General features: G+C 44.9%; 1 protein-coding gene, 2 long non-coding RNA genes and 1 pseudogene across 4 annotated transcripts in view; 3 read left to right on the forward strand and 1 right to left on the reverse strand.

Annotated features, from left to right (window-relative positions):
- MED1 (mediator complex subunit 1) overlaps nucleotides 1-18,014 on the forward strand; it is a 28,365-nt gene extending 10,351 nt beyond the window's left edge. The window contains exons 6-11 of one of the 2 annotated variants that reach the window (XM_032279236.1): nucleotides 97-221; nucleotides 480-598; nucleotides 2,709-2,910; nucleotides 7,020-7,115; nucleotides 7,233-7,338; nucleotides 11,617-18,014. In XM_032279236.1, the coding sequence (XP_032135127.1) occupies nucleotides 97-221; nucleotides 480-598; nucleotides 2,709-2,910; nucleotides 7,020-7,115; nucleotides 7,233-7,338; nucleotides 11,617-14,866 (3,898 nt within the window). In that variant the 3' untranslated portion in view covers nucleotides 14,867-18,014. Of the gene's footprint in view, nucleotides 1-28; nucleotides 222-479; nucleotides 599-2,708; nucleotides 2,911-7,019; nucleotides 7,116-7,232; nucleotides 7,339-11,616 lie in introns of both variants that reach the window. The other variant, XM_032279237.1, reaches the window with a different exon arrangement.
- On the reverse strand, nucleotides 15,627-18,695 carry LOC116552521. Its single transcript, XR_004269425.1, has 2 exons — nucleotides 18,222-18,695; nucleotides 15,627-16,826 (listed from the first exon to the last, which is right to left on the reverse strand). It is a non-coding gene; the product is annotated as an uncharacterized LOC116552521 (long non-coding RNA).
- A 488-nt stretch (nucleotides 18,696-19,183) lies between these two features.
- The window catches only part of LOC116552607, a 74,063-nt pseudogene continuing 67,285 nt past the window's right edge, over nucleotides 19,184-25,961 (forward strand).
- Nucleotides 20,246-22,330, forward strand: LOC116552522. The gene is made up of 2 exons (XR_004269426.1): nucleotides 20,246-20,609; nucleotides 21,176-22,330. It is a non-coding gene; the product is annotated as an uncharacterized LOC116552522 (long non-coding RNA).

Here is a 25,961-nt window from a genome sequence, read left to right on the forward strand (position 1 = left end):
AAAAAAAAAAAAAAAAAAAAAAGAATAGGTGTTTAGATTTTTCATTTTCATATCAAGTCAAAATCCAACCCTTCCACCCTTTTTTTTTTTTTGAAGGACCCCTTCCTTCTCCTCAGTCACCAGTGCCAACAGTGTTGATCTTCCTGCCTGTTTCTTCTTGAAGTTTCCACAGCCAATCCCAGTATCTAGAGCATTTGTTCAGAAACTGCAGAACTGCACAGGTGAGTTTTTAGCATCAGGAGCTAGTACTTGTTATAAGTGTGAAAAGGAAACTTGAAAATCAGGTCATTGTGGATGTTTTTCAGTCTTGAATGCCTCACTGAAGTATTAACCGGTGTAGATGTTACAGTGCTTTATACTAGTATATGCTTAGTCTTTTTAAATAAATGAGTGAATGAATGTAGAAATCATGAAGGGGAAACTGAGTTGTCAGTGTTTTCATCTTAACATGATCATTATATTGATCCTTGTTTTTCCAGGAATTCCATTGTTTGAAACTCAACCAACTTATGTACCCCTCTACGAACTGATCACTCAGTTTGAGCTATCAAAAGACCCTGACCCCATACCTTTGAATCACAACATGCGATTTTATGCTGTAAGTAATGCCCTATGGAGCTAGAATGTTATAAGTTATGTTTGGACCCAAGATCATAATCTTCCTTCATAGCATTATTGAGGTCAGATAAATTTCTTCAAGACTGCTGGATCATGTCCTATTTCCTTAATAAGGCAGGAAATTACAGAAATCTCAGAAATGTACTGAAATAAAAGGGCATGAGCTTTCATTAGGAAACAACAATGTACATTTCTTTGTTGAAATTTTTGGGTGATTGGCTGGGTGCAGTGGCTCACACCTGTAATCCCAGGACTTTGGGAGGCCAAGGTGGGTTGTTCACTAGAGGTCAGGAGACCGAGACCAGCCTGGACAGCATGGTAAAACCCCATCTCTACTCAAAGTACAAAAATAAACTGGGTGTGGTGGCTCATGCCTGTAATCCTAGCTACTTGGGAGGCAGAGGCAGGACAATCGCTTGAACCTGGGAGGCAGAGGTTGCGGTGAGCTGAGATTGTGCCATTGCACTCCAGTCTAGGTGACAGAGAGAGACTCTATACCAAATAGAAAAGAAAAAGAGGCTGGGCATGATGGCCCACAACTGTAATTTCAGCACTTTGGGAGGGTGAGGCAGGCGGATCATGAGATCAAGAGATCGAGATCATCTGGTCAACATGGTGAAACCCCGTCTCTACTAAAAAAAAATACAAAAATTAGCTGAGCGTGGTGGCATGCGCCTGTAGTCCTAGCTACTCAGGAGGCTGAGGCAGGAGGATCGCTTGAACCCTGGAGGAGGAGGTTGCAGTGAGCTGAGATTGTGCCGCTGCATGGTGACAGAGCGAGTCCATCTCAAAAAAAAAAAAAAAGAAAAAGGGTGACAGACTCTTAATGGTATTTTGAACTTTTGGAATATCATAAATAGATGTTATAAATTCTTATTGTTTAATTCTTTCAAGTGCCATGAGCTTATAATCTGGAAAGGCCCTGAAAGTACTTACAGAGAGGAAAATGCTGGAAGCGATAATTATGAGGCTGAGCACGGTGACTCACACCTGCAATCCTAGCACTTTTGGAGGCTAAGGCAAGGCAGATCACTTGAGCTCAGGAGTTTGATACCAGCCTGGGTAATATGGCAAAATCCTGTCGTTTTTTTTTTTTTTTCTGAGACGGAGTTTTTGTTCTTGTTGCCCAGGCTGGAGTGCAGTGTCAAGAACTTATCTCACTGCAACCTCTGCCTCTCAGGTTCAAGCGATTCTCCTGCCTCAGCCTCTAACAAAATCTTGTCTCTACAAAAAAAAAAAGAAAAGAAAAATTAGGCAGGTATGGTGGCTCACACCTGTAGTCTCAGCTACTCAGGAGACTGAGGCACTTGAGCCTGGGAGGCGGAGGTTGCAGTGAGCTGAGATTGCACCATTGTACTCCATGCTGGGTGATGTCTCAATAATAATGATGGAATGTTCCAAAACCTCTTTTGGACTTGAATTTGAATCTTTGACAATACACTAAAGTAGTAGTTACCAAATTCTGGCTGCATTATTATTATATAGGTGTTTTATTAAAAATAGAGATTTTGCATTTATGGTTTAGGAACCTCTTTTTTATAGGTTTCTGAGGTAGTTTTTATGCCAGGTAGGTTGGGAAACCACTAGCATAGTGCATTTACTAAAAAGAATTCTTTCCAGCCTAATGAGTAATTGATTAGCATTTATAATATAAGTTGATGAACACAATCACTGTGGAGACTCCGCTGCACTTTTTTGAGCAGTAGGTTTTTTTTTTTTTTTTGAGACGGAGTTTCACTCATGTTACCCAGGCTGGAGTGCAATGGCGCGATCTCGGCTCACCGCAACCTCCGCCTCCTGGGTTCAGGCAATTCTCCTGCCTCAGCCTCCTGAGTAGCTGGGATTACAGGCACATGACACCATGCCCAGCTAATTTTTTGTATTTTTAGTAGAGACGGGGTTTCACCATGTTGACCAGGATGGTCTCGATCTCTTGACCTTGTGATCCACCCGCCTCGGCCTCCCAAAGTGCTGGGATTACAGGCTTGAGCCACCGCGCCCGGCCTGAGCAGTAGGTTATTTTCAGGATACTTTGGGTTGGAATACAATCGGTAACTAAATAGCACTTATAAACTGTTCTTTTTGTCTAGGCTCTTCCGGGTCAGCAGCACTGCTATTTCCTCAACAAGGATGCTCCTCTTCCAGATGGCCGAAGTCTACAGGGAACCCTTGTTAGCAAAATCACCTTTCAGCACCCTGGTCGAGTTCCTCTTATCCTTAATCTGATCAGACACCAAGTGGCCTATAACACCCTCATTGGGAGCTGTGTCAAAAGAACTATTCTGAAAGAAGGTACTGTCTTTCCTTTGGTATGCTTACTGGAAGATGGAAACTTACTTCTCCAGTGGTTCTTTAATTTGGTGGCCCATCAAAATTACCTGTGGAACTTAAAATAATTTTTTTTTTCATTTTTCGCATAAAAGTCAAGCATATCAGCTAGGTGTGGTGGTGCATGACTGTAGTCCCAGACACATGTGGGAGGCTGAGGCAGGAGAGTTGCTTGAACCTGGGAGGCGGAGGTTGCAGTGAGCCACTCGTGCCACTGGACTCCAGCCTGGGAGACAGAGTGAGACTCCTTCTCAAAAAAAAAAAAAAGAAATTCAAACCTCTGGAGCTTTTAACACTACAGATGATGGCCAGGTGTGGTGGCTCACGCCTGTAATCCCAGCACTTTGGGAGGCCAAGGTGCGCAAATCACTTGAGTCCGTGATTTGAGACCAGCCTGAGGAACATGGCAAAACCCCATCTCTAGAAAAAACTAGCCAGGTGTGGTGGTGTGCACCTGTGGTCCCAGCTACTTGGGAGCCTGAGGTGGGAGGGTCATTGCTTGAGCCTGGGAGGCAGAGGTTGCAGTGAGCCCAGATTTTGCCACTGCACTCCATCCTGGGTAACACAGTAAGACCCTGTGTCAAAAATAAAATACCACAGATGCTTTGTTTCTACACCCAGATGAACTGAATGATAATCTCAGTGGGAAGAGTTGGGAATCTAATTTAACTTCCACAAATCATTCTGATGGAACCAATCTGTAGATTAGTATTTAGAGACCACTGCTTTTTGCAATGTCCTTAACTCTTTTTCTGAACATAGTAATGTAACTGGGTGTTTTAGTGCCTGTACCTTGCAGCAGATATACATAAGGTAGAACTTGGAATGGTGTAGTGAAAGGTTTTTTTTTTTTTTTTTTGAGACAGGGTTACACTCTGTTGCCCAGGCTGAACTTCAGTGGCATGATCACAGCTTACTGCAGCCTCTAACTCCTTGGCTCAAGCGATCCTTCTGCTGTAGCCTCCTGAGAGCTGGGGCTTTAGGCATGTATCACCAAGCCTGGCTAATTTTTTCTGTTGAGACAGGGTCTTTTTTTGTTGCCCAGGTTGGTCTCTAACTCCTGGGCTCAAGTGATCCTCTCAATTTGGCCTCCCAAGGTGCTGGGTGGGATAATAGGTGTAAGCCACAGAGCTCGGCCAGATACTTTGATTTCTAAATTTTAGGTTGTTATGATAGTGCTTCCCAGGTTTAGTCCTGAGTATATTTTTTCTCTCTGTTGTTTGGAGAACTTAATCATACAGATTTTAAAAGGTTTAGCCCTTTTTTCTCTCAGGATTCTGGAATGCTGATGATTTTCAAACACAGTTGGCTATTAGAAGCCTTGCTGTAAATTTTGGCTGTTCTAGCTAACCATAGTTAATTTAAAAAATCTTAAGTCATAAGCACTCTGTTGATAGACATGTATCAGTGCCAGTTGTAGGCAATAAGAAACAGGGAAGGCAAATCAGATCTCTCTTTTTTCCTTTTTTTTTTTTAAAGACAGAGTCTGCTTGGTCACACAGGCTAGAGTGCAGTGGTGTGATCTTGGCTCACTGCAACCTCTTCCTCCTGGGTTCAAGCAATTTTCCTGCTTTAGCCTCCCAAGTAGCTGGGATTACAGGCATCCACCACCATGCCAAGATAATCTTTGCTTTTTTTTTTTTTTTTTTTTTAGACGGAGTTTCGCTCTTTTTACCCAGGCTGGAGTGCAATGGCGCGATCTCGGCTCACCGCAACCTCCACCTCCTGGGTTCAGGCAATTCTCCTGCCTCAGCCTCCTTAGTAGCTGGGATTACAGGCACGCACCACCATGCCCAGCTAATTTTTTGTATTTTTTTAGTAGAGACGGGGTTTCACCATGTTGACCAGGATGGTCTCGATCTCTTGACCTCGTGATCCACCCGCCTCGGCCTCCCAAAGTGCTGGGATTACAGGCGTGAGCCACAGCGCCCGGCCAGCTTTTTTTTTTTTTAAGACGGGGTTTCATCGTGTTAGTCAGGCTGGTCTTGAACTCCCGACCTCAGATGATTTGCCCGCCTTGGCCTCCAAAGTGCTTGGATTACAGGCGTGAGTTACCACGCCTGGCCATCTTTGCATTTTTAGTAGAGATGGGGCTTTGTCATGTTGGCCAGGCTGTCTCGAACTACTGACTCAAGTGATCTGCCTATCTCGGCCTCCCAAAGTGCTGGGATTACATGCATGAGCCACCATGCCTGGCCTTTTTTTTTCTTGATATAGGGTCTTGCTCTGTCACCGAGACTGAAAGCAGTGGTACAGTCATAGTTCACTTTAGCCTCAGACTCCTGGGCTCAAGTGATACTTTTGCCACAGGCTCCCCAAGTAGCTGGGATTATAGGCATGCGGCACTACACCTAGTCAGATTTTAAAGAAATTTATATTATACTCTTTATTTCAGTGTACATATTTATACAGCAACATTTGTTTTGTAGTGATAGGGTCTTGGCATGTTGTGTAGGATAGTCTTGAACTCCTGGCCTCAGGCGATCCTCCCACCTCAGCCTCCCAAATTTTTGGAATTAAAGGTGTGATCCACTGTGCTGGGCCAGGAGATACTTCTCATGGGAATAAGAATTGCTTTAGAAATGATATATTTTTAGTAGTTGGAGTAATGGCATAGAGCATATACATTCAAACTTGTGTCACTTCTGTTTCGTGTGTTTAAATGCTGTAAGAAGTCTCCTAGATAGCTTTAGGGCATTTAAAAATTAGTTTTCGCCGGGCGCGGTGGCTCACGCCTTTAATCCCAGCACTTTGGGAGGCCGAGGTGGGTGGATCACAAGGTCAAGAGATCGAGACCATCCTGGTCAACATGGTGAAACCCTGTCTCTACTAAAACTACAAAAAATTAGCTGGGCATGGTGGTGCGTGCCTGTAGTCCCAGTTACTCAGGAGGCTGAGGCAGGAGAATTGCCTGAACCCAGGAGGTGGAGGTTGCGGTGAGCCGAGATCGCGCCATTGCACTCCAGCCTGGGTAACAAGAGCGAAACTCCGTCTCAAAAAAAAAAAAAAAAAAAATTAGTTTTCAAAAGGTAGTTATGGAGTTAATCCTACAGAGAGCCATACTTTTTACAAAGAAAGTATATGATCTTTGTGTCTAGGCTGCTTGCACATCTGGCATATGAACATATGATTATGGCCAGATATATATATTTGGAATAAGTACATCATTTTAGATTATAGCCTCTATATCTCTGCTTGCCACACTATGGGCTGCACCGCTAACAGCTGCAAATACTTGATAGAAAGCAGAGTTCATGACAGTGCTTCTGGATATCTGTTTATCAAGGAGAAGGAGACACTACTTTGGCCACTTTTATTTTCAGAATTCATTTTTACATTTTAGGGATTAAATTTCTTCATCTTGGAAAATTGAAAGTCTAGCTATTTTTGTTCTGGAGAAATTTATAACAAATTGGCAGGTTCCTTGGAATCTGATTCCTTCTATTATCTATAGATGACATAGTAAGTTTTGTATGTGAAAAAAGTGTGGGATTTATTTTCTAAAGAGGGAGAGAAAGAATTTCAGTCTGTACATTTAAGGAATATTATTTGTGTGAAGTCCTTTTTTTTTTTTGAGCAGACTGTTGCTTTGTTACCCAGGCTGGCATTCAGTGACATGCTTTCAGCTCACTGCAACCTTCGCCTCCCAAGTTCAAGTGATTCTCCTGTATCAACCTTCTGAGTAACTAGGATTACAGGCATGTGCCACCACACCCGGCTAATTTTTTTTTTCTTGAGACAGAGTCTCGCTCTGTTGCCCAGGCTGGAATGCAATGGCACCATCTTGGCTCACCACAATTTCCGCCTCCTGGGTGTAAGCGATTCTCCTGCCTCAGCCTCCTGAGTAGCTGGGACTACAGGTGCATGCCACCATGCCCAGCTAATTTTTGTATTTTTAATCAAGATGAGGTTTTCCTATGTTGGCCAGACTGGTCTTGAACTCCTGACCTCAGGTGATCTGCCTCCCTCAGCCTCCCAAAGTGCTGGGATCATAGGTATAAGCCACTGTGCCTGGCCTATGTGAAGTCTTATATTTGGTTGATTGTTTTATGATATTTCTGTTTGCCTTTTAGATTCTCCTGGGCTCCTCCAATTTGAAGTGTGTCCTCTCTCAGAGTCTCGTTTCAGCGTATCTTTTCAGCACCCTGTGAATGACTCCCTGGTGTGTGGTGAGTTGTGTGGGTGGCTAACACCTCTTTAACGGAGCAGTTTGGTCCCTAGGTCTTTTTTGGAAAGTCAGAAGCTAAATCTATCTCAAATAATTTTCTATATATTTTGTCTTTCAGTGGTAATGGATGTGCAGGACTCAACACATGTGAGCTGTAAACTCTACAAAGGGCTGTCAGATGCACTCATCTGCACAGATGACTTCATTGCCAAAGTTGTTCAAAGGTAGCCTTGGCCCTTTTTCAGCTAAGTCCAATTTAGAGATGGATAAAGAATGTTGTTGGGCCAGGTGCAGTGGCTCACACCTGTAATGCCAGCACTTGGGGAGGCTGAGGCGGGTGGATCATGAGGTCAGGAGGTTGAGACCATCTGGCCAACATGGTGAAAGCCCATCTCTACTAAGAATACAAAAATTAGCTAGGCATGGTGGCAGGTGGCTGTAATCCCAGCTACTTGGGAGGTTGAGGCAGTAGAATTGCTTGAAAACGGAAGGCGGAGGCTGCAGTGTGCCAAGATCACGCCACTGCACTCCAGCCTGGTGACAGAGCGAGACTAGGTTTAAAAAAAAAAAAAAAATGTTGTTTTCAGTATTAGCATGAATTTCAAATAAAGGAGCAATTTAGTTATTGCTTTGATTTGACTCTTCTCTGCTTTTGGATTCAAAGTAATCTGAACTTTGTTTTTTTTTTTTTTTTTTTTTTTTTTTTTTTCTAGACACTCTCTCTCTGTTGCCCAGGCTGGAGTGCAGTGTTGCAATCTTGGCTCACTGCAATCTCTGTCTCCGGGTTTAAGCAATTCTTGTGCCTCAGCCTCCCGAGCAGCTAGGATACCAGGCATGTGCTACCACACCCAACTAATTTTTGTATTCTTAGTAGAGACAGGGTTTCATGATCTTGGGCAGGCTGGTACTGAATTCCTGACCTCAGGTGATATGCCCGCCTTGGCCTCCCAAAGTACTGAGATTACACAGGTGAGCCACTGTGCCTGATCAGCTTTGTTTCATTTAAAAATAATATTACTGGCCGGGCGCGGTGGCTCAAGCCTGTAATCCCAGCACTTTGGGAGGCCGAGGCGGGTGGATCACGAGGTCAACAGATCGAGACCATCCTGGTCAACATGGTGAAACCCCGTCTCTACTAAAACTACAAAAAATTAGCTGGGCATGGTGGTGCGTGCCTGTAATCCCAGCTACTCAGGAGGCTGAGGCAGGAGAATTGCCTGAACCCAGGAGGCGGAGGTTGCGGTGAGCCGAGATCACGCCATTGCACTCCAGCCTGGGTAACAAGAGCGAAACTCCGTCTCAAAAAAAAAAAAAAAAAAAATAATAATAATAATAATAATACTATGAGAGTAATAAGAAGTAAAGTAGGTAACTTCAGGCCTGGAATTATGGTACTTTAAGGCAGGAGAGAGCCATAATAAAATACAGATATTTTTCTCACCTATCCTGTGTGCCAATTTTTAACAGATATAACATTTTTACCTTTTTAAATTATTTTTTTAAATTTTGAGGCAGGGTTTATTGCCCAGGCTGGACTGCAGTTACATGACAACGGCTCACTGCAGCCTCGACTTCCCAGGTTCGGTGATCCTGCCACATAAGCCTCCTGAGTAGCTGAGACCATAGGTGTAAGCCACTGGGTCCACTGTGCCAGATTTTACAACTTAAATGTTAGGCTGTGCGTGGTGGCTCACACCTGTAATCCAGCACTTTGGGAGGCCAAGCTGGGCAGATTACTTCAGATAGGAAGTTTGAGACCAGCCTGGCCAACATGGGGAGAGCCCATCTCTATAAAAATACAAAATTAACTGGGCATGGTGGTGTGCATCTGTCATTCCAGCTACCTGGGAGGCTGAGGCAGGAGAATCACTTGAACCTGGGAGGCAGAGGTTGCAGTGAGCCAAGATCACGCCACTGCACTCCAGCCTGGGTGATGGGGTGAGATTCTGTCTGAAAAGCAAACAAAGAAACAAAACAAAAACTATATATATAAATAAAATTCAAAAATTAGCCAGGTGTGGTGGCAGGTGCCTGTAATCAGAGCTACTGGGGAGGCTGAGGCAGGAGAATCGCTTGAACTTGGGAGGTGGAGGTTGCAGTAAGCTGAGATTGCGCCACTCCAGCCTAGTCGACAGAGTGAGGTCCCATCTCAAAACGAACAAAAACACCAACTTAAATGTTACATGGGAGATACTTAAGCCAGTCTGCATCCCAGAACCATTAATATGTAATTTTTTGAGATTTTTCTACAGCCAAGTTTGGCAGCCTATTTTTGTAAATAAATTTTATTGGAACACTGCTGTTCATTTAAATATCTGTGGCAGCTTTCTAGCTAATATTGCAGAGTAAGTGGACAGGAAACATATGACCTACAAAGCCTAACAGATGTGGCCTTATAAGAAAAGTTTGCTGGCAGGGTACAGTACTTCACACCTGTAATCCCAGCACTTTGGGAGGCTGAGGCGGGTGGATCACCTGAGGTCAGGATTTCAAGACCAGCCTGATGAACATGGAGAAAACTCATCTCTACTAAAAACACAAAATCAGGGCCGGGCGCGGTGGCTCACGCCTGTAATCCCAGCACTTTGGGAGGCCAAGGTGGGTGGATCACAAGGTCAAGAGATCGAGACCATCCTGGTCAACATGGTGAAACCCCATCTCTACTAAAAATACAAAAAATCAGCTGGGCATGGTGGCACGTGCCTGTAATCCCAGCTACTCAGGAGGCTGAGGCAGGAGAATTGCCTGAACCCAGGAGGCGGAGGCTGCGGTGAGCCGAGATCGCACCATTGCACTCCAGCCTGGGTAACATGAGTGAAACTCCGTCTCAAAAAAAAAAAAAAAGACACAAAATCAGTCAGGCGTGGTGGCGCATGCCTGTAATTCCAGATATTTGGGAGGCTGAGGTATGAGAATCCCTTGAACCCAGGACATGGAGGTTGCAGTGAACTGAGATCTAGCCATTACACTCCAGCCTGGACAACAAGAGTGAAACTCCATCTCAAAAAAGAAAAATATGCTGACATATGTTCCAGAGCAAAACATTTGCAAACTGAGGTTTATGAATATAAATTTATTTGGAAAATAAAAAGTGCTTTGCTTTATAATAAACAAGATTTCATTCCTGAAATAGCACTTTTTATAACAGTGTAGCTTTGGGATGATTTAGGCCATTAAGGTTTAGAACTTAATGGGTCAAGAGATTTTTCTAATGGTTCCTTAATTAAAATAAGTTATATATCCCTGTAATTATCATACGAATCCCCCAGAGGAAGGCATTTTTTTCTTTTCTTTTTTTTTTTTTTTGAGACAGAGTCTTGTACTGTTGCCCAGGCTGGAGTGCAGCTGCATGATCTCGGCTCACTGCAACCTCTGCCTGCCAGGTTCAAGCGATTCTCCTGTCTCAGCCTCCTGAGTAGCTGGGATTACAGGCACCCACCACCATGCTCTGCTAATTTTTTGTTTCTAGTAGAGACGGGTTTCACTATGTTGGGCAGGCTAGTCTTAAACGCCTGACTTCATGATCTGCCCGCCTCAGCCTCCCAAAGTGCTGGGATTACTGGCGTGAGCCACTGCACCTGGCCTCCTTTTTTTTTTTTACTTTGAGACAAAGTCTCCCTCTCACCCAGGCTGGAGTGCAGTGGCATGATCTTGGCTCACTACAACCTCTGCCTCCTGGGTTCAAGTGATTCTCCTGTCTCCTCTTCCTGAGTAGTTGAGATTACAGGTGTGTACTACTACGCCTGGCTCATTTTTTTTTTTTTTTTTTTTGAGACGGAGTTTCGCTCTTGTTACCCAGGTTGGAGTGCAATGGCGCGATCTCGGCTCACCGCAACCTCCACCTCCTGGGTTCAGGCAATTCTCCTGCCTCAGCCTCCTGAGGAGCTGGGACTACAGGCATGCGCCACCATGCCCAGCTAATTTTTTGTATTTTTAGTAGAGACGGGGTTTCACTGTGTTGACCAGGATGGTCTTGATCTCTTGACCTCGTGATCCACCCGCCTCGGCCTCCCAAAGTGCTGGGATTACAGGCGTGAGCCACCGCGCCCGGCCACCTGGCTAATTTTTTATATTTTTAGTAAAGACAGGGTTTCACCATGGTGGCCAGGCTGGTCTCAAACTCCTGACCCCAAGTGATGCACCCCCTCGGCCTCCCAAAGTGCTGGGATTATAGGCGTGAGCCACTGCGCCTGCCCTAAGGAGATATTTTCTTACTGAGTTCCATTATTACCACTTTTCTTTTAGTTCAGTTTGAAATCCAATTATTTGGACTCTTGATTATAGTTTGCTTTTGTTGTGTGACTCTTATTAAGAGGTTGACAATTTCATTTTGGCTTAGATTTTTTGAATGAATTTACCCAAAGCTCTGGTATTTCATAGAACTATTATTTGCCCTACCTGAAAACTGCTTACTGCAAAACTCTTATGTTGTAGCTAAATCTCAGGTCTCATTCAGCAGCTATTGCAATGTTAACTTTGTTTTTTTCTATCATATCTTACAGATGTATGTCCATCCCTGTGACGATGAGGGCTATTCGGAGGAAAGCTGAAACCATTCAGGCCGACACCCCAGCACTGTCCCTGATTGCAGAGACAGTTGAAGACATGGTGAAAAAGAACCTGCCCCCGGCTAGCAGCCCAGGGTATGGCATGACCACAGGCAACAACCCAATGAGTGGTACCACTACACCAACCAACACCTTTCCGGGGGGTCCCATTACCACCTTGTTTAATATGAGCATGAGCATCAAAGATCGGCATGAGTCGGTGGGCCATGGGGAGGACTTCAGCAAGGTGTCTCAGAACCCAATTCTTACCAGTTTGTTGCAAATCACAGGGAACGGGGGGTCTACCATTGGCTCGAGTCCGACCCCTCCTCATCACACGCCGCCACCTGTCTCTTCGATGGCCGGCAACACCAAGAACCACCCGATGCTCATGAACCTTCTTAAAGATAATCCTGCCCAGGATTTCTCAACCCTTTATGGAAGCAGCCCTTTAGAAAGGCAGAACTCCTCTTCTGGCTCACCCCGGATGGAAATATGCTCGGGGAGCAACAAGACCAAGAAAAAGAAGTCATCACGATTACCACCTGACAAACCAAAGCACCAGACTGAAGATGACTTTCAGAGGGAGTTATTTTCAATGGATGTTGACTCACAGAATCCTATCTTTGATGTCAACATGACAGCTGACACACTGGATACGCCACATATCACTCCAGCTCCAAGCCAGTGTAGTACTCCCCCGACAACTTACCCACAACCAGTACCTCACCCCCAACCCAGTATTCAAAGGATGGTCCGACTATCCAGTTCAGACAGCATTGGCCCAGATGTAACTGACATCCTTTCAGACATTGCAGAAGAAGCTTCTAAGCTTCCCAGCACTAGTGATGATTGCCCAGCCATTGGCACCCCTCTTCGAGATTCTTCAAGCTCTGGGCATTCTCAGAGTACCCTCTTTGACTCTGATGTCTTTCAAACTAACAATAATGAAAATCCGTACACTGATCCAGCTGACCTTATTGCAGATGCTGCTGGAAGTCCCAGTAGTGACTCTCCTACCAATCATTTTTTTCATGATGGAGTAGATTTCAATCCTGATTTATTGAACAGCCAGAGCCAAAGTGGTTTTGGAGAAGAATATTTTGATGAAAGCAGCCAAAGTGGGGATAATGATGATTTCAAAGGATTTGCATCTCAGGCACTAAATACTTTGGGGGTGCCAATGCTTGGAGGTGATAATGGGGAGACCAAGTTTAAGGGCAATAGCCAGGCTGACACCGTTGATTTCAGTATTATATCAGTAGCTGGCAAAGCTTTAGGTCCTGCAGATCTTATGGAGCATCACAGTGGTAGTCAGGGTCCTTTACTGGCCACTGGGGACTTAGGGAAAGAAAAGACTCAAAAGAGGGCAAAGGAAGGCAATGGCACCAGTAATAGTACTCTTTCGGGGCCAGGATTAGACAGCAAACCAGGGAAGCGCAGTCGGACCCCTTCTAATGATGGGAAAAGCAAAGATAAGCCTCCAAAGCGGAAGAAGGCAGACACTGAGGGAAAGTCTCCATCTCATAGTTCTTCTAACCGACCTTTTACCCCTCCTACCAGTACAGGTGGATCTAAATCTCCAGGCAGTTCAGGAAGATCTCAGACTCCCCCAGGTGTTGCCACACCACCCATTCCCAAAATCACTATTCAGATTCCTAAGGGAACAGTGATGGTGGGTAAGCCTTCCTCTCACAGTCAGTATACTAGCAGTGGTTCTGTGTCTTCCTCAGGCAGCAAAAGCCACCATAGCCATTCTTCCTCTTCTTCCTCATCTTCTGCTTCCACCTCAGGGAAGATGAAAAGCAGTAAATCAGAAGGCTCATCAAGTTCCAAGTTAAGTAGTAGTATATACTCTAGCCAGGGGTCTTCTGGATCTGGCCAGTCCAAAAATTCCTCGCAGTCTGGGGGGAAGCCAGGCTCCTCTCCTATTACCAAGCATGGACTGAGCAGCAGCTCTAGCAGCACCAAGATGAAACCTCAAGGAAAGCCATCATCACTTATGAATCCTTCTTTAAGTAAACCAAACATATCCCCTTCTCATTCAAGGCCACCTGGAGGCTCTGACAAACTTGCCTCCCCAATGAAGCCTGTTCCTGGAACTCCCCCATCCTCTAAAGCCAAGTCCCCTATCAGTTCAGGTTCTGGTGGTTCTCATATGTCAGGAACTAGTTCAAGCTCTGGCATGAAGTCATCTTCAGGGTTAGGATCCTCAGGCTCATTGTCCCAGAAAACTCCCCCATCATCTAATTCTTGTACGGCATCTTCCTCCTCCTTTTCCTCAAGTGGCTCTTCCATGTCATCCTCTCAGAACCAGCATGGGAGTTCCAAAGGAAAGTCTCCCAGCAGAAATAAGAAGCCGTCCTTGACAGCTGTCATAGATAAACTGAAGCACGGGGTTGTCACCAGTGGCCCTGGAGGTGAAGACCCAATGGACGGCCAGATGGGGGTGAGCACAAATTCTTCCAGCCATCCTATGTCCTCCAAACATAACATGTCAGGAGGAGAGTTTCAGGGCAAGCGGGAGAAAAGTGATAAAGACAAATCAAAGGTTTCCACCTCTGGGAGTTCAGTGGATTCTTCTAAGAAGACCTCAGAGTCAAAAAATGTGGGGAGCACAGGTGTGGCAAAAATTATCATCAGTAAGCATGATGGAGGCTCCCCCAGCATTAAAGCCAAAGTGACTTTGCAGAAACCTGGGGAAAGTAGTGGAGAAGGGCTTAGACCTCAGATGGCTTCTTCTAAAAACTATGGCTCTCCACTCATCAGTGGTTCCACTCCAAAGCATGAGCGTGGCTCTCCCAGCCATAGTAAGTCACCAGCATATACCCCCCAGAATCTGGACAGTGAAAGTGAGTCAGGCTCCTCCATAGCAGAGAAATCTTATCAGAATAGTCCCAGCTCAGATGATGGCATCCGACCCCTTCCAGAATACAGCACAGAGAAACATAAGAAGCACAAAAAGGAAAAGAAGAAAGTAAAAGACAAAGATAGGGACCGAGACCGGGACAAAGACCGAGACAAGAAAAAATCTCACAGCATCAAGCCAGAGAGTTGGTCCAAATCACCCATCTCTTCAGACCAGTCCTTGTCCATGACAAGTAACACAATCTTATCTGCAGACAGGCCCTCAAGGCTCAGCCCAGACTTTATGATTGGGGAAGAAGAAGATGATCTTATGGATGTGGCACTGATTGGCAATTAGGAACCTTATTTCCTAAAAGAAACGGGCAGAGAAAAAAACTATTGATAAGTTTATAGGCAAACCACTGTAAGGGGTGAGTCCGACAGGTCTGATATGGTTAAGAATACTAAATGGCATGGCTTTGACACCGAGCTGGGTGAATTAGAAAGGCATATCCAGACCCTGTTAAAGAGACCACAGGGTTACCAAGAAGTCTTTGTTCCTGTGCCAGAAAGAAAAAGTTAAAATACTTGCTTAAGAAAGGGAAGGGGGGGTGGGAGGGATGTAGGGAGAGGGAAGGGGGGGAAACAGTTTTGTGGGAAATACTCACATATATTTTCTTCTCCCTTTTTCCATTTTTAGGCCATGTTTTAAAATCATTTTAGTGCATGTATATGAAGGGCTGGGCAGAAAATGAAAAAGCAATACATTCCTTGATGCATTTGCATGAAGGTTGTTCAACTTTGTTCGGGGTAGTTGTCCATTTGAGTCATGGGCAAATGAAGGACTTTGGTCATTTTGGACACTTAAGTAATGTTTGGTGTCTGTTTCTTAGGAGTGATTGGGGGAGGGAAGATTATTTTAGCTATTTATTTGTAATATTTTAACCCTTTGTTTTTATACAGTGTTTTGTTCTAAATCTATGAGGTTTAGGGTTCAAAATGACAGGAGGCGGAAGAGCAAGGCTTATATGGTGGTAGGGAGCTTATAGCTTGTGCTAAAACTGTAGCATCAAGCCCAAGCAGATTAGTCAGAGCCGCCTTTAAAGTTAAATATAATAGAAAAACCAAAATGATATTTTTATTTTAGCTTTTAAATAAGGTTCAGAGATCATAGGAATATTAGGAATTACCTCCCTGTGGAGGTATTGATTTGTAATCTCATTTTCCTTTTAAAAAAAAAAAAAAAAAAAAAAGCTGGTGGCTTTAACATGTTTTCAGATGCAGTAAGGTTTAGTGTAGGACAGCCTTCCTGACCCGATGGCATGAAAACCATTACAGAATTAATAGTTCTCCTGTTTCCACAATGTGCCAAAACTCTGCATCCCAGCATTTTGTTTGCAGGAGAACTGATGCCATTCCTAAGAGCTGGACTCATTGTTTCTCTTCATCACAAGGAGAAGGAGTCCAAACTTTAATCACTCCACTGTATGCTCCCTGAGAGATAAAACAGTAAAAAAATCTGCAGCCATAGTTCACTTAAAACAATTTCAAGCTCACTTGAAGTAATGGGGGCCTGGAATGCTGGGTGAGCATGAAGATAAACCCTTGCTACTATGTAGCAACCCAATTGGACCTTTTTGGAGAAATAGGTCTGAGTCTGGATTCTGGGGGACATCGATAAGAGCCCTTCACATAAAAATATAGAAATCCAGGAGACTGTTTTGAGTGCAACAGAAGTTCTCAGTATTTGGAGGGTCCTCTCAAAATTCTGCGGCCTTACTTTGATATTGACACCTGCACTGTGCCATTCCTGATGATTCCATTCAGGATCTGTATCAGCGGGATGGGGCCTGGTCCCCAGCACAACTCTTCTGGGTTAAAAAAAAAAAAGCCAGGTGATTCCTCTGTGTATTATGTCATAAGTAGAGTGACTTCATCATATATGGAAGATTTCTATATTCAGCTCTTTCTGCAGGTTGGAGTCAGCATAGAGTTGGAAAATCAGCTTTGGCTTTCTTTCCTGTCTCATTTCCTCTAGTGTTCTCCCTTTTCTGGTCATCAGCTCTCAACAACTCTGCCACTTTTGTGTCCCAAGGTAATAAGATGTAGGAAACAAAACATTGCAAAGTGGAGCAAGAAAAGTTATCAGTTACCGTATCAGAGTCAAATGTCTTGGGTGACACTAACGAGGACATGGGCAGGTGATACCAGAGTGCTTTATCTTGTGATGTTGATACAGTAGCGGCCTCTCAGACATTCAGCCAGGTTCGATTTCTCACGGGTTTGTCACCTAGTTTTGAATCCTATCCCGTTGGTTTCTGCAGGAAAAAAAAAAGTTACATGGTTTTAAAAATTTGTTCTGGGTGGGGAAAATCTTACTGGGAATGTACTGAATAGTATCGGGGCTCAGCTCCCCCAAACAGGGCCAACAAATACCAAAATGAGTAAACTGGGAAGCTTTTCTCTTTTTCTGTCTTCATCCCAGATCAAAGAATCCCGAGTTAGGATCTGGATGAAGGATAAGCCCCTGAATTGTCGATGGGCTCACCCCCACATTGACCCAGCATCTGAACTTGCTTAACAGGGAGCCGGGGCTAAACTGCTTCACCCTGCCTGAGAACCAGGGAGCACTGCATTTCTCCACAGGGTGGAGGAGAAGAGGCAGAATAAATCAAGCCTGGGACACCTCCCTCCTGTCTAGGTGTACTTATTCTTCTGTTTCAAAAGAAGGCAAGGACATGAAGTCAACTTCTACCTATCTTCTGCTGCTGGTGTCTTATGTATTCCCAGTTTGACCTGATTTCCTCTTCTGTCTTTTGGCTTAACATTAGGGGTTCTTGGTCATAACCTGCTCTGATGTACATGAAGATTTCAGGTTCAAAATCAATGTGTCTTAAAACAGAAGTATTTTAGCGGGTGGGGGGGGTGGGGTGGGGGGGACAAACACAGGATATAATTGCCAAAACCAGGCTTGAGGTTGGCGACTTTTTTGAAAGATTTTCCTTCTTCAGGCCTAGATGGAAAAATTAAGTGCAGCAATATCATGAATTCTCAGAAGCCCTTTCAGGGAGCCAGTGAGTCATACAGTATCCACAGTTGAGTCACTTAAAGATGTCAGTATGGGAAACATTCACAATCCTTGGGCAACCTAATTTTTTTTTCTTTCTCCCCTCCTGTCCTGCCCCCCATACATTTCGAGTTAGTTTTTGGTGGGGCAGGAAGTACTTAACATCTCAGAAGCTAGATTGGGAAACATGCTCAGCCTATAAGAACTGAGCTTTAAATTTTGAGTTTAAAAATGTACATCAGGAGCAGCTGGGGAGGGTCGTTTTTTAAAAAGAAATCTTTCAAATTTGGTTTTCTGTGCATATGGCCGTTCTGTAAATACTTTGGGGTTTTTCATTTTTTTGAACGTAGATGAACTCTGTTGTGGGATTTTTTTTCCCCCAAAACATTACAAAATAACCTGTTTATTTACATGCAAATAAACTTCTTTGATAAAAAGTAATGTGCCTGTGTGTAATAAAATTTTAGCCTTTGAATACTTTTTTCATTTGTTCAAAACTCCAGTGAATAAGAGTCAGTCAAAAGTAAATGTCTTCCCTGAGTACTACTTGAAATGGTCCACTGGAATGGATAATTGACCTGTGAAACTTGTCTTCATTCTGTTAATCTGTAGGCCAGTTTTTCTACCCTTTGTCATTGTTACTCACCAAATGCATCAGTAGTTTCTGTTGGGAGAATACAGCTTTTAGATGAGACAGAATGAAAAGGTTTTTTTATTCCACTGGCTGAACTCAAGCAAAAACATTAAAAGTACCTCGGACAGAAGGAGAAGACAGACCTGGGATTATGGGTCTGAGAATGAGTTTTCTGTAGCTAGGTCCCTGGTTTTAGGAAGACACCTCTAGGATTAAAAAAAAAGGGGGGGCCGGTAGTGGTGACTCACATGAGGCCTGTGATCTCGGAGGAGACTGGAGGATCACTTGGTCCCAGGAATTGCAGATGAGCCTGGGCAACACAGGGAGACCCTGTCTCTACAAATGAAAAAAGATCCCAGCATTCTGGGAGCGCAAGGCGGGCAATTACCTGTAGTCAGGTGCTCCCGACCAGCCTGGCCAACATGGCGAAACCCCGTCTCTATTTAGCTGGGCGGGGTGCTACGCGCCTGTAATCCCAGCTACTATGGGATGCTTGAACCCGTGAGGCGGAGGTTGCAGTGAGCCGAGATCGTGCCACTGCACTCCAGCCTAAGCGACAGAGTTGAGACTCTTATCTAAAAAAAAAAAAAAAAAAAATTGTACAGTGCTTTAAGAGTTTGGTAATATGCCCTCCAGCTAAAATGTGCCTATTCTTAAAGATCAACCGCACTTGTTAATCTTGTTAATTTCTTAGATGCACAAGTCAGTCGCTAAAGCCATTAATTAAAAGGGGTGTGAGGAAGAACAAGTCATAACTGCTTTGGAAGCATACAATTAGCAGTGCTGCTGCTCCTGCCAGGACTGCTGGAATTTATTATACAGTTTCTAGTATTTCACGCTTAGGACACGATTTCGTAGTTCGTTGCTCTTTGCAGGGGCAACGAACTACAAACCCTGAGTTATTCCTTTGTAGAAATTCGGTCATAAATTATGAGACCTTGAATACCAGAGTTGTTAAAACATAATATAATATGATGACACAGATCTGCTTCGATACAAGGAGCCCCAGAGTCTGAGGAAGCTTTTCTACGGGAAAACGCCCCCGCCTACTCGCTCACACACGCTTGTTTCTCCCGCCAAAGTGGCGTCAGGCCGAGGCTCTCACCAACCAGCGCCCTGATTGGCGGATGGGCAGGCGCTGCAGCCCATTGGGCGCCAGCGGCGGCCCAGCAGGGGAAGTCAAAGGCCCTTCGGCCTCGCCCGCCCCACCCCCACGGACACGCGCCCCTCCCCATGCCATAGAAAGGGTTGCCGGGCTCCAGCCCTGCACCCCGCCCAGACCCCGGCCCCAGGTTCCGCCCGGCAGCTATCCTGGGACCAGGGCGGGCACTCGGCCTGCAGCTCAGCACAATCAGCCCTCGCCCTCCCAAGCCATGCACCGGGAGACACGCGTCCCGCAGCGGCCCCCCAGGCCTCCCTGCAGCGCCCCGTAATGCAATCCACTGGGGCGGGAGAGGCGGCGGCGGCGGCAATCGAGGAGGCGGCGGCGGCGGCAGCCGCAGTGCCCAAATCTAGAGACATCCAGAAAGAGGAGGAAAATGGCTCCAAGCAGGGACCGCCTGCTGCACTTTGGGTTCAAGGCGACAGTGAGTGACAGGGGAAGGGAGCTGGGTGGCCGGGAAAGATGTATGTGCCTTACAGGCTCCTGGGGAACAAATGACGAGGGATGGGGGGCGCGGGCAGAGGCTGAGTTCTGTGCAGGTGGGTGCGTGCCGGTCTGCCTGCGGAGGGAGGAGAGGGGGACGCGGGACAGACCCCTGCGCAGAGTGCGGTCCTGCTCTTCTCTCCCTCTCCGGTCCGCGAGCACGCGCGCACTCGCACCCACCCCACAGCCCCCCTGTTCCACACGCAAAGGCACTTCCCTGCCTCGCCTGCTCTCGATGGGTTCAGCTGCCTCGGAGGTGCTGGGGGTCGTGCCACCGCCGCCAAGCTCCGGCTGCTCCAGGGCGCACCGTCAGGGCCGGCCCCGGGTGGGGGAGGGGTGGTCTCGCGCCGCCGCCGCCGCCGCCGCGCTCCTCCCCCTCCCGCCCTTCCCCCTCCCAGGCTCTCCGAGGCCCGGGCGGCTCTGCCCAATGAGCAGCGGCGTTGCTGGCAGGTGGGGAGTGTTTTTGTTTTGGGTTGAAGTTGAGGCTGTGGAGAGAGCCGAGCTAGCGACTAGCAGTCGTCGCGGCCGCCAGCGCCGCAGGAGGTGGTGGAGGCCTCGTCCGAGCCCAGAGGTCTCTCCTTCCCGTCCCGCGGCCCCGACTTCGCCCCTCCACGTCCTGGTCCCCGTCCCCGAACTCCTGGGCCTGTCCTGGGCCCCCGGTCTGTGCACTCCGCTCGCCGCAGCGCCCGGCCCGGGCCGCACCCGCCGGCCCCATGAGGAGAGACGTGAACGGAGTGACCAAGAGCAGGTTTGAGGTGTGAGCTTGGGCTCGGGCGGCGTGAGGAGGGCGGGTTGCGCTCTCTCTTCCCGAAACGTCCGCTCCGCACGGAGTCTCCTGCCTGGCGGGCGCCGCCACCCACCCACCCGCGGGGCTGCCAGACTCGGCTCCCCTTTTTCGCGACCTGAAAGCCCAGCGCAGCCCGGCGTCCCAGTCCCTTCGCCGGTTCGCCCCCCGTCTCTTCCCACCAGCGGGCCCCCGCGGGGGATTAGCTCGGGCGCCCTAATTCCCCCCATCCCCCAGGATCGCTCAGCTTTTCATTCTTTATACAACCCTTGGCTTGCCGCCTTCTACCCAGCAGAAAAAGCATCACGGCTCCGGTCAACAAGAGCCTGCTGCTTTTCTCGCTGCCACCTTCTTCGTGACGCGTTTGTTGTCTGCTGAGGGTGGAAATTAGAGACTGGGGGCCATTTCTCCGAGTTTGAGACCTCGGTGCAACTAGGGAAGTGGGGGCGGTAGACTGGGATGAGAGAGGCGACCACGGGTTTTCGGTGCTGTTTGGTTTGGGTATTGTTCTGATACTTCCTCTTCTTTCCCGTTTAGTCTGTACTTTTGTAGCACATTGTTTCTGGGAACCCTTGGATGTCTACATGCTTTGAGATTGGGACGAAAGTTCAGCAAATCCATTCCGGTCTTTTAGGAACTTTTTCTCCTCTAGCGAGGGAGGTTTACAGTCCTGGAATTGAGGAGTGGATGGTCTTGAAAGCATCTGTAGAGAGTAGTCACCGTGCAGGAAAGACATTCCATTGGGAAGCAAAGTATTGTAACTACTGGTGAATTACAGTAGTATAACAGTATACTGGAAGGTTCTTTGAAGGGACAAGAGAAAGAAACTTCTACAGGAAGAGTAAATGTCACCTGGTCTTTTCTGGCAGAGAACCAGGCTGACCTGGTATCACTCACAGCTTGGTGGACAATCTCACTCGGTGTTTTTCATCGTCTCCATTTGAAAGATGAAATTGTAAGACGGCAAGAAAAAAGTTAAGAAACTCGACCACTAGGTACAGGGAGTGAAAAATTTTAAGGGTCGTCAGTTTGTTCCTTGATTCTTTTTTTTTTTTTTTAAATTTCATGACTCCTTTTGTGCCACCTTGATTTCTTCTTATTAGAACGGGAAAATGATTTGAATTGATCCATGAAGATCAAGATAGGAAGTGTTCGGGGTGAGTTTAAGTTCAGAGCTACAGTGTTATTGTTGCACTTGAGGAGTGGAAAAAATCAAAGAATTGGCCTTCTTAGAGTTTTAGTATTTAACTTGATCACGAGAAGAAAATACTATGGTAGATATTATTTGGTGCTTAATAGGACATTGGATGGCTCTAATGTACAGAGCCCCAATAGGTTAATTTATGACGGTTTCATATTCAGTACTACTTTAAAAATCTTGAAAGGGAGTTTCAGATTCTGAAGATTTGAGTCGGGGACAGTCTTTTGCCTGTGGAATTATATCTTTATCAGTTTGCTTTTCATTTTAGGTTGAATAATTGTTGGAAAGTATTCTCTTGTATGTGCTTTAAAATTACACTGCTATTTTTTATTTTTATAATTCATTTATGTTTTAATTTACAATCTCTCTGTAGTGGTGACATATTATAATAAAATACTACGAAAATTTGTTGCTTTATTAAGAGGTTTCTTTTTAACTTGACTGTGATGTAGCTAGCAACTAAAGCTTTCTAAATATGATCTGAGAAGGTTGAAAAAATATTAAGGGGGGAAATCCTTCTTGGACAGTTTCATGATTAAAGTGTTTTATAAACTAAAAGCTGTTCCCTTAGTATGATGTGAAGTGCTCCATGCCAGAATACAGATAAGAATGGCTAGAAATGATATGTGTTAATGAAGTTAAATGAGTTTTCTTAAAACCATTTACCTCTTTATGGACCTAATTTACAAGTAGTGAGAACAATTAGTAAATTGGCTTCTTAGGAGGTAGTAAACTTACTGCTAATTTATTGAAAATATTTTAAATATTTACTTTCAATCAATTAAAGATAGGCAAATAAAGCAGATCTAAACCTTTACATCAAATGATTTTTTAAACCCTCAAGAGTACAGTCTGCTTCTTAAAAGAACTGATAATTTGGCCGGGCGCGGTGGTGGCTCACGCCTGTAATCCCAGCACTTTGGGAGGCCGAGGCAGGTGGATCAAGAGATCGATACCATCCTGGTCAACAGGGTGAAACCCCATCTCTACTAAAAATACAAAAATTAGCTGGGCGTGTGGCTCGCACCTGCAATTTCAGCTACTCAGGAGCTGAGGCAGGAGAATCGCTTAAACCCAGGAGGCAGATGTTGCAGTGAGCTGAGATTGTGCCACTGGGCAACAGAGTGACACTGTGTCTCAAAAACAAACCAAAAAAATGATAATTTTACAACTGTAAGTAGATAGCAGATCTCTTATTGAGAACTTTTGTGGATGCACAAAATCTTTATATCACGTAATAGCTAATTTCAAATTGTGGCTGTAAAAGATTTATTTTTGTGGGGTGTGGGGAGTTGGGGAGAGATAGCATGGGGAGAAATGCCAGATATAGGTGATGGGGAGGAAGGCAGCAAATCACACTGCCACGTGTGTACCTATGCAACAATCTTGCATGTTCTTCACATGTACCCCGAAACTTAAAATGCAAGAAAAGAAATGCGCTAAAAATATATATATATATATTTAGTTTTCCTGGATAAGATAACTGAAACTTAACGATTTTTAGATAGTTGATTCATTTAAATCCTTTTATAGATATGCTTTTATATATTGTAACTGGAGGCCACACACTTTAAATCTCCCTCTCACGGTTAGAGCTATAGAAAAAAAAATGTTTAAGTTAAAACCGAAGGAGAGTACCTGTTAGCCAGATGTGTAGCATCCTTTACAATAGTCGAAGTAAATGACTACTGAATAAACAGTCTCTAAGATAATTGAGAGATGTGGAAATTCATGTTGTTCCTTGCTGTGTCACCTTGGCATTAAATGTATACATTAATAACCCTTGTAGGTTAACATAGTATGTGCTGGATTCTGTTAGTCACTTAATTAAAATTTACTATTCAGATTTTTTTTTTTTTTTTTGAGATGGAGTTTCACTCTTGTTACCCAGGCTGGAGTGCAATGGTGCGATCTCGGCTCACTGCAACCTCCGCCTCCTGGGTTCAGGCAATTCTCTTGCCCCAACCTCCTGAGTAGCTGGGATTACAGGCAAGCACCACCATGCCCAGCTAATGTTTTGTATTTTTAGTAGAGACAGTGTTTCACCATGTTGACCAGGATGATCTCGATCTCTTGACCTCGTGACCCACCCGCCTCGGCCTCCCAAAGTGCTGGGATTACAGGCTTGAGCCACTGCGCCCGGCTCAGATTTTTTATGATATTATTTATAGTGAACTTTGCAGCAAATTTTAGTAATTTTTTTTCAAATTTAATGATGGTTATTGAATATTTCTGCATCCAGACATTGAGCCAGTGTTACCTCTAGTTTTATGCTTCTGTTTTACATTTGAGGAAAGTGGAGGCCTGAGAGATTAAGTAAGGTGTTCAAATTGCACAGCTAGTAAGTGGGGGAGCCAGGATTTCCAATCTGCATTTTTCTTTTTTTTGGACTTCACTGTTATCCTGCTTTGTTTTTAGCATAACTAGCAAAAAGTCTATAAAATTTTTGGAAAAGACCTTTTCCGCAGTTCATCCGGTATATTTTATTTTTGTATTTGTTACTCCTGGGCTTAAGGTATCATCTCACTGGCCACCCAAAGTGTCGGAGTTATAGGTGTGATCACCACACCTGGCCACCTTCATTTTAAATGCTATAACTGACATTATCTTAACACTTAGTGAGATTAGTGTTTAAATATCTAGGCTAGTCCTTGAGTCCAAGCTTAGATTTATTTTAGTTAAGCCTCTCCACTTTGTCATATTCTTAGTAGGTTCAATTTGAGGATGTAGTATTGTTGGAGGAAAATTCTGTATTAATGGGTTTATTAAAAAGCCTAACATTAAAAAATAATCATAGTGGTAACATTAACTGACATTCAGATACCATTTTACAGTTTAAACAGTGTCTAGAGATAAGGACCCATAAGTTAGAAAATGATATGCTCCAATTTGGGTATTTTGGATCCATGTTCATTATTGTTTTTCATTATACCTCACTGACTTTCTGATAAATCTGTAATATTACGTGCAACCTGTAACACTAGCATGTAATATTTGTTTGCCTACTTGCTTCATTTTATCCAAAGTAATGAAAATTTGCCTGGACGTGGTGACTCACACCCATAATCCCAAAATTTTGGGAGGTTGAGGCCAGCAGATCATCTGAGGTCGCGAGTTGGACACCAGCCTGGCCAACATGGTGAAACCCCATCTCAAAATACAAAAATTAGCTGGACGTGGTGGCGTTTGCCTGTAGTTCCAGCTACTCCGGAGGCTGAGGCACAAGAATCACTTGAACCTGGGAAGCAGAGTTTGTAGTGAGCCAAGATCATTCCACTGTACTCCAGAGTGGATGACAGAGTAAGACTCTGTCACAAACAAACAAAACAAACAAAAACCAAAAATCTTAAAATGCAGCATGACCAAAAGAGCACACTACATTGTGAATGAAGAGACCTGGATATTATGTTAATCTTAATTTTTGCCAGGAACTAACTTGTAACTTTGGTCATTTCTTTTTTTGAGATGGAGTCTCACTCTGTTGCCAGGCTGGAGTGCAGTGGTGTGATCTCCACTCACTGCAACCTCCACCTCCTGGGTTCAAGCGAATTTCCTGCTTCAGCTTCCCAAGTAGCTGCGACTACAGGTGTGTGCCACCATGCCCAGCTAATTTTGTATTTTTAGTAGACATGGGGTTTCACCATGTTGGCCAAGATGGCTTCAATCTCTTGACCTCTGATCCGCTCACCTCAGTCTCCCAGAAGTGCTGGGATTATGGGTGTGAGCCACCATGCCCAGCCTTTTAAAAACATTTTTGAGACGGAGTTTCACTTTTGTTGCCCAGGTTGGAGTGCAGTGGCACAATCTTGACTCATTGCAACCTCCACCTCCCAGGTTCAAGTGATTCTACTGCTTCAGGCTCCCGAGTAGCTGGGATTACAGGTGTTCAGCCACCACGCCTGGCTAATTTTTGTATTTTTAGTAGAGACAGGGTTTTGCCGTGTTGGCCAGACTGGCCTCAAACTTCTGGCCTCAACTGATCCGTTCTCCTTGGTTTCCCAAAGTGCTGGGATTACAGGTGTGAGCCACTGTGCCTGGCCTCTTTTTTTTTTTTTTTTTTTACCTTTTAAAACATGGTACATTTTATCATGTACTTATATAGTAGCTTCCATTATTTAAAAA

This window comes from Sapajus apella, unplaced genomic scaffold (genome assembly GCF_009761245.1).
Source record: "Sapajus apella isolate SASKATOON/1434 unplaced genomic scaffold, GSC_monkey_1.0 scaffold12, whole genome shotgun sequence".
Taxonomy (NCBI): Eukaryota; Metazoa; Chordata; class Mammalia; order Primates; family Cebidae; genus Sapajus; species Sapajus apella.